The following is a 14,082-nucleotide window of genomic DNA, read 5'->3' on the forward strand; positions in this document are numbered from 1 at the left end:
AATCATTCATGAAATTGTGCGTTATCAAAAATATGACAAGTGCGTGCACAGACTTTCCCATTATTATTAGCACCAACGATAAGTAAAACCAGCGGGCACATACCTTACATGTACACGTACCTTCATATGGCCACTTCTCTGGCGTCGGGAGAGAATTCAACACGAAGGGGGTGACTCAACGTGAAAATAACCACCCCCCCCCCTTAAAAAAGTAGAAAGGTCAACGTGAACAGAAGAAAAGAAGTGGTCCAAGTTTTAGAAGTAAGCAGGCACGTAGCATCAGCATTAAGCACCCCCCCCCCCCCCCACTTTTTCTCGCAGCAGCAAATTTTTTAAAATTTACATATAAAAAAATGAATTATAATGGAGTTGGCCCCCCCCCCCCACTTTTTTGGAAGTTAGTAAAAAATTGGTATGAAAATTAGGAAATGAGTAGTCAAATTGAAGTGACCGCCCCCCCCCCCCCCCCCCCCCCCCCCCCCCACGGATTAGGAATTTCATGATTTGGAGGGGAAAAAATTTTGGTAGGGAAGAATTTTTTTTTTGAGCTGAGTCTACCCCCCCCCCCCCCCCCCCCCCCCGAATTCGGATTTTGAAGATTTTTGGAAAACTTTAAATTTCCCTTTTTTTGCTTGTCAAGATTTTTTGGATGGGTCTGCCCCCCCCCCCCCACTTTCAAAAACGATGCTACGTGCCTGGTAAGTAAGTAAGATCCCAGATGTAAGTACAATAAAGATACACGTATGTTCAAATTAAATCGATAAAATCAAAAGAAGTGGTAGCGTCTATAGCTAACTATAGATAACTACCACCACCCATTTGACATCACCCTACCCCCCCCCCCCCCCATTTAAAAGACTATACTATATATCAGTTTTATATGGCTTCAATCCTCAGAATAAATTCTAACAAAGATTTAGGAGAGAGAGAGGTACACATGTACGAACCAAATAGTGTTCTTAACAGGCTTTCCTTTAAGTTTAACTAATATCTGCATGTACCACCCCCCCACTCCCCCCCCCCCCCCCAAAAAAAAAGAAGATAAATAAGAATGGCGATCTTTAAAAAAAAATTGCCAGGAAGGGGGGGGGGCTTTCAACGTACAACATGTACATTTTTTTCTTCTTCTATAGTATCCATAAAGGAACTGACATGATGACTGGTCCGCTTCCTACAAATATTTACTTAAATCTGCTTTGTTATGTTTATTTAAAGATTAAAGAGATAATCCATTATTTGATCACCATACCACTCTACATGTATATTCATAAAATGTACCCGGCCTATCCTTTCGAACAGAAAAAAAAAATAAAAATAGCCCATGCAGTACACACTTGTACGTGTCGATGCTTTGATTAAGTAATAAATCAATAGCGGATGTATCATATCCATTGAAACATAGAACCCAAAGAATGGGCAGACAAAGCCAAGATTTACTACATTACAAAAACTAACGTCATTCGTCTTTTTTTTTTAAACCGTGGGACCAGGGACTTCGGGGTGAGAGTGATAACATGCAAATCTGACGTGAGGAGGGCGGGGTAAATGAGGAAGAACGTCATAGCCCAGTCATACTCATTGAATTACCCTTAATGCCTGTAAAAATATACTCAAGAAAGAGAATTGATACACCATGAATTCGGGTATTTAAACTCGAGACGTTATACATTCTGCACACACTATTTTTACATCCGCATCGACCTATACCCGGGTCTGACTCGCTATAATCATGGCGAATCTATTTATTTTTCTGACGATTTTTGCCACTCTTACGCTGGTGGAACCCCATGGATACCTTGAGGACCCACCTGCCCGGGGGTCAATGTGGGCCCTAGGCTGGGACACACCACAAAACTACAACCATATGCAAATGTTCTGTGGGGGCAAACAGGTAAGAAATATGAAACTGACCAAAGGATAAGAATTGTACTACGTAATACATGTATGGTTTTTTAAAATTTTGTTTATAAATGTGTGTAAAGTGGGGAATTATTTTATAAAATTTACATACCTATACTTTGTTGTCTTTTCGAACAATTCCTAAAAATTGAGATACGTCACGAATTGTTCGAAACAGTGGATAAATGTTCTCAAAACAAAAATCAAAATCATACAGTTACATGCAAAAGCATAATTACATTAGATTCACTTTATTTACATTAAACAGCAAAAATTAAATTTAAAAAAAAATAAGACTCGAAGAATATTGCTTGTAAAGCATTTCTACTACCAGCTTTCTTATGTAACACAGCCTTTTAAAACAATTCTTTTGGCACATCGATGACCGTGATGAAAAATTGCCAAAACTAATACACTGATGTTTGTGAAAAGATTTTGTCCCTCTGAAATTAAATGCAAAGACAGACAGGTTATTGAACCAACTGTTGAACCAGCTCTCTGTATACAGTGAACAAACGTCTTATAATTGAAGTGATCAACGAACTAGACCGGGAAGTTTTGTATTTTGAAAATCAAATGCTACGAAAATTTTAAAATGAAAGCGCGTGCATGCATAGTTTTAAGACTTTGGGTTTAAATCCAGACTAAAAAAAACGTAATTGTCAGGGCAAAAATATCAGTTAACATGTAACAAATTTCAAGTGACAAAAACGCGCATCTAGTTCAGACAGAGCTATTAGAAGCTAGTAATCTTACGTAAGGATTCGTGTAATCATGTAACAAAAAATGCACGCTTTCTGTTCTATAGTATACCAAGTGTATACGAATTTAACGAGTAGTAAAATTGCTTTGACTAACTTTGTAGGAAAAATGTTCAAATTATGTTTGCCCTTTGTGCAATGTGTACAGACATTTGTCTAGTGTATTTGATGTGACAAAACCCTAGCAATTTATCACTCTCTAATCTTTATAATATTTTTTTCTCAATCTCGTTTATTTGATCTTTGTTGATAATTCCCCCTTCTTTCTTGTATAGCATCAATATCAAACAAACGGAGGAAAATGTGGAGTGTGTGGCGACCCCTATGACGCTCCACAGCCACGAGAGAATGAAGGCGGTGGGGTTTATTCCAGTGGAATAATCTCGAAATGCTTCGAAAAAACTGCCTCCGTCATTGAGGTTAAAGTTCAGATAACAGCCAATCATCTGGGCTACTTTGAGTTCCGGCTGTGCGAACATAACAATCCTTTCACGCCTGTCACACAGGAATGCCTTGACGAACACGTCCTAAGTTTGTCTGATGGCGAAGGAAGCCGATACTATATCGGTCCAGAGTTAGGAGAGTATACGGTTCAGTTGCTATTACCAGAAAACGTGCAGTGTTCTCAATGCGTTCTTCAGTGGAAATATAACACAGGTAAAAAGAAAATATAATTCCAATCATTGTTAATTATGCACAGGTAACCGTGACTGAAACACTATCAAAACATGCATCTCATGCAACCTTTGTACATGTGTAAAATATCCATAATAATCTTGAGTATCTATTACGTTTCGTGTACAGAATAAAAATAAAAGTATATTTCTTCCCACGATTGGAAAAGTATCAGTTACAACTTTGTGGTTTCTAAAAGAAGGGAAAAGTGAATAGAAAAAAAAGAACAGAAATCATGCAATAGAAATCAAACACCTGAAATTTCTCCGAATGCATTTCCAATGTCAAAAGTTTAACTTATTATGAAAATGTACGTGACATATATCGGTAACATTTGTTCAAAAACACCTAGCTGCCATGACAAAGTAAATATTTTTTTATTTTTACCTTCATCAATATTTATTTTTAACAACAGGCAATTCCTGGGGATGCGAAAATGATTTGTGCGGCCTTGGTTACGGTGAACAGGAACAGTTCTATGGATGCGCTGATGTTTCCATTCTGGACAGCTGCCAAAACTTTGATCACTATCAATACGTAAACGGGGGTACAGTGACACCCAAGCCAACAACACTGACGCCATCAAGCAACATGACATCGTCAACTTCGAGTCCAGTCTCAACAACGATGAAACCAGCTACGACAGCTCAACCAAGTTCAACGACGTCTAAACCGATTTCAACTACAACTAAACCAATTTCAACTACACCTAAACCAATTTCAACTACTAGCACCCCTAGACCTACAACTAGTTTAGCATCAACCACTCAAAAACCAGTTTCTTATGGAGAATGCTATCCAAACTCTTTCATGGATGATACTGAAGAATTTAACGAAATCTGCACCTTCGCCTGTTCGAAAAACGTGTGTTTATCCTTTTACTGTGACTGTGAGGAAATCATTGCACCAACACAGCAATCTACAACCTTGATGTCAATTCTGACATCGACACCATCGCCACCATCATCAACGCCATCACCATCATCATCATCGTCGTCGTCGCCCACAACTCAGTCATCAAAGACATGCCAAGACATAGAAGTGACTGAAGCATACAAGAATACTGCTGGAATGTTAGATTGGTGCATCCAGCAGTGTCTTGCAGACAGATGTACCCCGTCGCACTGCATATGTTAGATCCGCTCCATTATACTCTCACCAATTAAGATATTTACTCAGTCTATATACCTGTATACATATAGAATGTTTTGTTTTTACATAATATGTTCATAAGAATATTTCTTTATTTTACATGTATGTACAATTTATCTTTTTGATGCAAATGATCTTATTGTTGTTTCGAATATCACCTTTATGATATTCTATGATTGTTCTTAATGCCATTTTTTAAAAAGGAATGTATTTTTTTTTTGACAAGTTTTTTGGTCAAACATGAATAAAATAAAACAATAAAGCTGGAATGTGAAGAGATATATTATTTACGTCCATTATTGAAAACCAATATCGAAAAGTTTTAATTATTTTTCCCTACGAAGAAAACTCATATGTATACAGCATACATGTATGTATACATGTGGATTATGGAGAAAGATTATGAAATCAGAATGATGTACATTTAGATTCCTTAATTGACGCGAAGAATTAATACTAGCGTAAAATCACGAGAAACAAGCCTCGCAAATTTTTAAGTCTCGCTTTTATTTTTCAGACAGATTTTGAACTATTTAAAATCATAACAAAAAATTGGTGCTTGCGATTTAATATTCTCGCGATTTGATCCAAAACAGTAGAATTACGGAATTAAGTATTCACGTTAAATAAGGAATTTACTGAATTTCCCTGTAAATAGAAATTGTAATTACATTAATAAGAAGCATCTATATGATACCGATATATTGATCGTCGTCTTTGTACTGCATTTTAAAAAAAAAAAATAAAAAAATAAAAATGTTCTGATATTCTGACCAACTTGCGTGATGGTCACCATGTATACGTACGAACTCAACGGTTTTGTTTTCAATTGTCTAAAGTTGTTACCCCACGAGATTTTTGAAGTTAACTTTTACGGCAATAAAAAGCAATTTATAATCAGGTGAATGGAAAGTGGCTTTCCATTTTTTATTCGACACCTCTGCTAGCAATTTTGTCTATGTTATTTAGTTTAGAAATCGACTAAAATAGAGTAGAAATGAAAGGTCAATAACAAAAAAATTTAAAACTTTGTTATTTACCTCTTACTGTGTTATATTTATAGTATTTCTAGGAAAAAAAATCTTGTTTTCAGGTTTATCAGCTCACAACTGAGTGAGCATTGACGATGACTTGAAGATCACGCGCACTTCTGAATTTACGATGAGTGTTCACGTTATTGCCTTTTATCATGGGAAAAAAATTTCCGATCTTTTCGAAAAAAAAAAACCAAAAACAAAATTACCACAAACTGTCCTCTATACCAAAATTATATTCGTTATTAAAATCAAAGTTTGTAAATGACACTTCTTATTTGATAAAATCAGGCATATTGGGAAAGACGAATTTTTATCAATTTTATCATTTTGTAACTTCAAATGTTGATAGGTTGCAACGGGGTGCAGTTTACCGTTTGATCTTTGTCATGTTTATTTTGCGGTATTATATTCATTGTAGTAGCTCTACCGTGTGTCACCACAAATTTTCCTGAAAGAATTTTCTGTATACAGATTTATATGTGTAATGATATTTGACTATCTTTGTGTTTGTAACCTTGTACATGTACAAATAATAAAGTTGTTTTCCAACGGTACTTTGAAGTTATCTTCTAAGGCAAGACTAACATTTTATATAAGGGTACGTAAACTTTTCTTTTTCATTTTATTTTCTACAATTTTGTTAGCAAATTTATTCTGCGTTGTTATTTAGTTTAGGAATCGATTGGAAAAAAGTAGAAATATAAGGCCAAATATAAAAAAAAAAATAGAAATCTTAACCTTGTCTTTGTTATTTACCTCTTACTTTGTTATATATTAATAGTTTTTCTAAGAAAAAAAATCTTGTTTACAGGTAAACTAGCTCACAATATTAATGGAGTGGAAAATAAAAATGGCTCTTACATAATGCGCACTTCTGAACTTAAACCGACGAGTACTATGATGATTGTAAACAAGAACCATCTGTCAGACCGCCTTGAACCTATCAAAACCACCGTCAAAATGTCGAAGTATATTCTATGTAATAAAATAAAGCATATCGGGAAGGACAGTATATAAGATTTTTTCATATACAGGAAAAGTATTATTTTTCGTTTCTTTTTCACGTCATTTCATGTAAAAATCAATGAATTTTTCATTACAGATTACTCTTTAGAACGACTTAAATGATTATTGGGGTGGCTTATAAATTTGATATTTGACATTGATTTGATAACATTACTGTAATTTTTTCTGCAATGACCGCTACCTTCAGAACGTGCAAAGATCATCAAAGAAAGCATTTTATTGTTTTTATTTACATCTTTCTTTTAACAAATTAAAAACTTGGTCGTAAAAAGTAAGTAAAATTATCTAAATTATTATTAATGGAATCAGAACTATAGCTAAAAAAAACCAGCGAAATCGACTTATATTGACATTTCGTCTGATATCATCATGATTGTTTCTTGCAGTCTGTGATTTTTCTTGGTCGACTAAGGTTTCGACCTATTGGTAAACGGGGCGTGTAGATTTCAGTCCTGTCAGTTTCTACAGAGCTACGAAGTACAATAAATTTCCGTAAGAAACATATTGAATCATTCTCGGTGGATGTAAATATAGATTAATGAATGTAAATTCAACTATCATGACCATTTTGACAATGTTTTTACACGTAGTTTCATATGTTCCTTTCGATTTCCTTCCGATATTAACTTTTTTGCTGTTAGTCCTCAAGCTAATGTGTATGTATTATGAACACGTATATCTGCATGCACAGCGGACTTGCTCTCTTTTGTTCATTAATGACACTTCTATTCAATCAAGGAGAATGATTAAAAAAATCAAGAATTCTCTCTCGACTGGAAACAAGTCTAAGGAACTCGTAGTCATAAGTAGTTTGAAGTAAAGTAGGTCATTCAGCTAATATATAGTTAGAGCAAAATAAGGTAAAAAGGATGTCTAAAATATTAACTTTGTTTTCAAGCCTTTTCCACGAACAATTAAATTAGCATTATCTATTTTTCAAAATATTCACTGACAGTTTCTCTTTATATATATATCATTACGCCCTATAAAAACTGCCAATGATAAGTGTGCTGCAATTGATCAAAGTTTCAGTTCCAGTTTACAAATTGTTCGTAATTATCATATTTTAAACCATCTTAAATGCTAAAATTTATTTTTATGTTTGCTATCTTAAATTGTGGTTAATGTATGCATACGTTTATGACTAGCTATAACCATAAAAATCAAAGATCACAAAAAGCAGTGATAAAAAGATAGACTTATATCTCATGACGCCTGTGGTTATTCAATTTTTTTTTCTTGGAAAGAAAATGATAGTTGTCAATTATGACTTTGGTATTTCAAAATGTTTGCTGAACCTTTTAAAAAAAGTGTGATCATGTTCAAATTCCGACTGCCATCAAAATTAGGGTGGTGGGCTTTTCATTAAGGTTTTGCAATTTGCACGAAACTGAAAATCAGTAACTAGACATTATTTTATACAAAGTTTATTTAAGGAAAGAAGATATTGTTTCATGTCATGCAACCACATGTATTAAGACAGTCAAAGAAATGCATGTCTTTCCATGTGTATGTATCATATCGGCAGAACCATTCTTCCCACGTAAATCAGGCCTGATGATAAATTCGACACATGCATGATCACTTTTAAAACACCTGACGCGGTACGCGGTTCCTTTTCGTTTAAAGGAAACTCGAGTGTTATATTAATGATAAAAACGTGTAAAAGGGAGGAATATAAGGACCTGGGTGGAAGTTTGTCATCATGACGCAGCATTGATTAACAGGATTTGGGGGCTTTGATATTTTTATGGTCTTATGCAAACATACAACTATTTTGGTTGTTAAAGGTCGTCTGTCTTCCAACATTAAGAAAGTATAAAAGAAACCATTTCACATTTATTTACTTTTCGCATGGGATTTTATTTTTATGTACATGTAAGTAAATATTATTACCGAGATAAATCAATTAAAAAAAAAGAAAAAAAAACATCAAGCAAAAATTTAATTTAGAGGATTGAACTGTGAAACTTTAGTGGTGTTGAAAATGTCAAATGTTATGTAAAAATGAATTATTTATAACACTTAACCATATCTGAGTGAGTAATTAAGATATATTGAAGCCGGGATAATGACTCTTTCTAAGCAATGTAATATTTTCCTACTAGGTATATACATGCATACATGTATCTTTATTTGTTAATAAATTCTTTGATATATTAATTATATGTTGCTGTTTAAACCAATGCATGTAGAATTGACCTTGACTAGAATCTATAATCAATAGTATTACAAATTCCTCCATCATCTAAAAGGATCATATTTTTCTAGTTAACATACATATAAAGTCAACTATTGAAGAGAATTAAATAGTTTTACAGTTAGACAAAATAAACAGACATCCATAATTTTGATTTCTTCCTCCTTTTTTAAATTAGTATTGTTAGGAGATCCCACAGTTCTTCGTGCTTTAAGAAGCCAAAGATTTTTTAACTTCCTGGTGTCTTGCATTCATGTAAATGTACAGGTTGCTAAAAGTATTTTATTTGTGTCGATTTCCAAGGTCGACAGTTTGCATTAAATTGAGCTCTTTAACCAGGACAAATGTTATCACCGTGCAATTTCAGCATGATGTTATTACCACTTATTACCATTTTACTTCTAAATCCCAAATAAATTTGATTTCCCTTATACCGAGCATCAATAAACAGGTTTTTCATAAACATGTATAATCATGAAAATATCATTGTTTATTTACACTTTTAATGCTGTATACTACAGTATTCCATCCCAAACCTTCTCTTTTCCAACAATGAAAACTGGTGTCTGACAGGGTGGTAATACATATCTTACATTAAATACAAAAAAGGAAGAACATCTAAAACTTTTGGTTGCAAGACTGTATATTTTTAAAAAACTATGGCTTAAAACCTGAACATGAAAAAATTCATAATTTTAATCTCATAAATAGTTTTTAAAAATGCCAATTGTTAAAATCCTCCTTTCAGAAGAAACAACGATTAATGCGCACAATCGGATTTCTGAGAAACAATATTCTATCAAATAATACTAATTAAAAAAAAAAAATCAGTTTATATGAGATGGAGATAATGCGTCTTTTTCCTTTATAAACTTTATAAAAATCAAATTCAATACTGGTTCCACAATACACTTCCCCTCATGGCCATGATTTAAACATACAACCAACCTACACCACCCGAGAATGCTTTGACATAAGTTTCAGATTTTCTGGCTAAATAGTTTTTGAAAATAAGAATATTTAACTAGATCTCGTTACGAGTAACGAGTAGGTCTTCCGTCCGATTTTGTTTTCATATGATACGATGAAATATCGATATTCTCTGCCAAATCTGCGATCTTGGTGAATCTAGGTTTTTTGTCTCGAGACCGAAAACGGACGAACAAAAGAGGTTTATGAAAATAAAAGCTAGGTTTTTTTTATACATTTGTTTATTGTACACTACTGTTAATCATGGGAGATGAAACACCAAAGATAATCAGTTAAACTTGTGAAAAAAATGAATTGTTTGAACTCTTCTGGTGAGTACCGGAAGTGACGGTTGACAAAAGAAAACCCGTTTAATATATCTTCAATCGATTGTCTATCATTTATAAAAGTTTGTGTCTCAATTCACTTACAGTGACTAAAATCTCGCTGGTATCAATTTTGTAAAAAGGCTAGGTACCAAAGATATTTGAAATCTTGATTGTTTTCAAGTTATCTGTAATATAGTTTACGAGTGTCTTGGCCCCTCATTTAAGGGGCCAGCCCCTTTTTCTCAATCGAAATGTCTCACAAATACTAACATTTTTTGTTCTTACACCCATCTAAAATTGTTGTTCATTTTTTAGATACAAATGATTGAATATTTTAGGGGCCAGCCCTCTAGATCCTTAATGGGGACAGACTTTAGAGTTTTGATTAGTGGAATCGATTAGAATCATCAATGCAAACATTTTCTTTTCTACATTGCCTAACAAAATATGTCTCCTTCTCTAGATATATTGCATCAAAGTTTAAGTACTTTAGCCCCTTAAAATCCCTAATTACGTCATAAATGGGTGTGAAAATGATTTTACCTGATAAATATTGCTACAATCAACAACTTTGCTTCTATATTGTATTACAAATTTTTGATCGTTTTTAAGTTATTTGCAATAGAGTTTACGAGTGTCTTGGCCCCTAATTTAAGGGGCCAACCCCTTTTTCTTGATTTTGTTGGAAAGAACGTTTAATTATCTACTATTTTTGTTATATATGTCTTAACAAAATATCAACTGATAAAAAGATACAGATGAAAACGTATGAAGAATTTGAATGAAAATTCATACCCAATTTTCGTGCCTAGGCGAGCTCCAAAAAATGGCGCCACTGGCGTAAAAAATATAATAGTGCACAACTTCAAACTATAGACTACCTATCCTGAAAATTTCATAGTCATATCTCTGATAGTTTCTGAGATCAGCTCTGCACAAAATAGGTCGTGAAAATGGACAAAATGGCCGTTAAATCGGTACCGGAAGTGCCGACAGGAAAAATCTCAAAAACGTATAAAGTTTACATCAAGTCTCATCTTCTCTGAAAAAATGGTCGAAATCGGTCGAATAGTTTTCGAGAAATCTCGTGCACAAAATTTGTGGAAAAAAATAATAATAATAACTAGACACGATCTCGTTGCGAGCAACGAGGAGGTCTTCCGTCTGATTTTAGAATTTGTTCTATCTTGATTTTGCTATTTAACAGCTAAACATGATTTTGAATAAAAAAAAAACAGGGTCTACATTCTAGGGGGCCAGATACTATTTTGCTACAGGTGTAAGAGCTTTGTTCAACAAGTGTTTAGAATTCGTCACTGTTCTTGAGATATCTTAGAAGAAAAAGTTTTAGGGGCCGGTCCCTTATCTCCTTATTGGAGCCGCTGAACCAAATTTTGAAGATTGCATGTTGTTAAGTACATCATTTTTAGCATCTTTTCTTCTATACTGCATTTCAAAATATTTTTTCTTTTTGATATATAGGTGGTCAAAATTCTGGACTTTTGGCCCCTAAAAAACTCTCATTACATAACACATGACATTACACTGCTTGGATACATAATTGTAAGATAAACATAATTTGCTTCTATAGCCTTTCACAAAATATCCCTCAGTAAAGAGCTACAGATGAAAGACTTTAGAGCCCTTTGGTCCCCTAATTTGAGGGGCCAGCCCCTTTTTCTTGATATAAAATAAAAGGTCATTTAAATTTCAACACATTTTGTTTAACAAGTGTTAAGAGATGTGTTACCGTTCTTGAGATATATAGGAAAGAACGTTTTAGGGGCCGATCCCATAACTCCTTATGGGGGCCAATTAACGAAATTTTGAAAATTGCATATTATTTAGTACATCATTTTGACTATCTTTATTTCAATACTGCATTTCAAAATATATTTCCTTTTTGAGATATAGGTGATCAAAATTCTGGACTTTTGGCCCCTAAAACCCATAATTACGTAACACACGATAAAATCATTATATTGCTTGGATAAATAACTCTAAGATAAACATATTTGCATCTATAACCGTTCACAAAATATCCCTCAGTAAAGGGCTACAGATGAAAGACTTTAGAGCCCTTTGGCCCCTTAATTTTTTTGATATCAAATAAAAGGTCATTTAAATCTCAATTGCAACACATTTTGTTCAACAAGTGTTTAGAAATTTGTTACCGTTCTTGAGATATATAGGAAAGAACGTTTTAGGGGCCGATCCCATAACTCCTTATAGGGGCCATTTAACGAAATTTTGAAAATTGCATATTATTTAGTACATCATTTTGAGCATCTTTACGTCTATACTTTATTGTAAAATATTTTTCCTTTCTGAGATATGGGTAATCAAAATTCTGGACTTTTGGCCCCTAAAAACCCCTAATTACGTAACACGCGATAAAATCATTACATTGCTTGGATAAATAACTGCAGGATAAACATATTTGCTTCTATAACTGTTCACAAAATATCCCTCAGTAAAGGGCTACAGATAAAAGACTTTAGAGCCCTTTGGTCCCCTAATTTGAAGGGCCAGCTCCTTTTTTTTGACATCAAATAAAAGGTCATTTAAATCTCAACACATTTTGTTCAACAAGTGTTTAGAAATTTGTTACCTTTCTTGAGATATATAGGAAAGAACGTTTTAGGGGCCGATCCCATAACTCCTTATAGGGGCCATTTAACGAAATTTTGAAAATTGCATATTATTTAGTACATCATTTTGAGCATCTATACTTCTATACTTTATTGTAAAATATTTTTCCTTTCTGAGATATGGGTGATCAAAATTCTGGACTTATTGGCTCTTAAAAACCCCTAATTACGTAACACATGATAAAATCATTACATTTATTGGATACATATCTGTAAGATAAACATATTTGCTTCTATAACTGTTCACAAAATATCACTCAGTAAAGGGCTACAGATGAAAGACTTTAGAGCCCTTTGGCCCCTTAATTTGAGGGGCCAGCCCCTTTTCCTTGATATCAAATGAAAGGTCTTGTAAATATAAATCTTTTTTGCATTACAAGTGTTAACAAAATATTTTTCAGAAAAGAGACAAACTAAGAAAACCATTAAAAATTACGACGTTTTTTTAGTCTCAATTTTCAGGACCAGGCGAGCTTAAACGCCTTTTGAGCATGACAAATATGAACGCCAAATAGCACATCTACAATCTCTTGTCTACAATCCCTGAAAGTTTGAACTCAATATCTTTTACCGTTTAGGAGGAGATCCCTGGACAAGCCGACCCTCTGAAAATCGTTAAAACGTCATTTTCTCAAGAACGGAAATGACGTCATCAAAATAAAAAATTGTATATTAAGTTCGGATTAATATCTATTAGATCTAAAAGTTTCACGAAAATCGGCTGAGCCATTTTCGAGAAATCGCCTGCACAAATTTTGTAAGAAAAAAAATAATAATAATAGGGAAAAAGAAACCGAACGAAAACAATAAGGTCTTCCGTTGGAAAACGGAAGACCTTAATAATAACTAGATACGATCTCGTTACGAGTAACGAGGAGGTCTTCCGTTCAATTTTTTAAACGATACCATTAAAATATCAATGAAATTTCAGAATTTCCACTCATCTTCTCCCATTCAGATAATGTATACGATTGTCAATATCCTTTCAAATGCTTAATAAAGTAACAAAGTAACAACAACTTTGCTTCTATAATGCATTACAAAATCTTTATTGTTTTAAAATTATTTGTTATAGATTTTAAGAGTGCCTTGGCCCATATTTTTAAAGGGCCAGCCCCTTTTTCTTGACTTCTTTGAAAAGGTATTAGAAATACAAACATTTTTTGTTCTTACAATCATTTAAAATTGTTGATCATTTTTGAGATATTTATAATTGAATATTTTAGGGGCCAGTCCTCTAGATCCTTAATGGGAAAAGAAATTCGTGTTTTGATATGTGGAATCGATTTAAATCATAAATTCAAACATTTTCTCTTTTATGATGTCTAACAAAATATTTCTTCTTTTCTAGTTATATTGCGTCAAAGTTTAAGTACTTTGGCT

The 14,082-nt window shown here is 33.5% G+C and overlaps 1 protein-coding gene across 1 annotated transcript; it reads left to right on the forward strand.

Annotated features, from left to right (window-relative positions):
- The first annotated feature begins 1,660 nt into the window (after positions 1-1,660).
- LOC128181904 (uncharacterized) lies at positions 1,661-6,078 on the forward strand. Its single transcript, XM_052850473.1, has 3 exons — positions 1,661-1,891; positions 2,936-3,317; positions 3,751-6,078. The coding sequence occupies exons 1-3, from the start codon at positions 1,730-1,732 to the stop codon at positions 4,470-4,472; spliced, it is 1,266 nt and encodes a 421-aa protein (XP_052706433.1). The 5' UTR covers positions 1,661-1,729; the 3' UTR covers positions 4,473-6,078.
- Positions 6,079-14,082: the final 8,004 nt, after the last annotated feature.

This window comes from Crassostrea angulata, chromosome 4 (genome assembly GCF_025612915.1).
Source record: "Crassostrea angulata isolate pt1a10 chromosome 4, ASM2561291v2, whole genome shotgun sequence".
Taxonomy (NCBI): domain Eukaryota; kingdom Metazoa; phylum Mollusca; class Bivalvia; order Ostreida; family Ostreidae; genus Magallana; species Magallana angulata.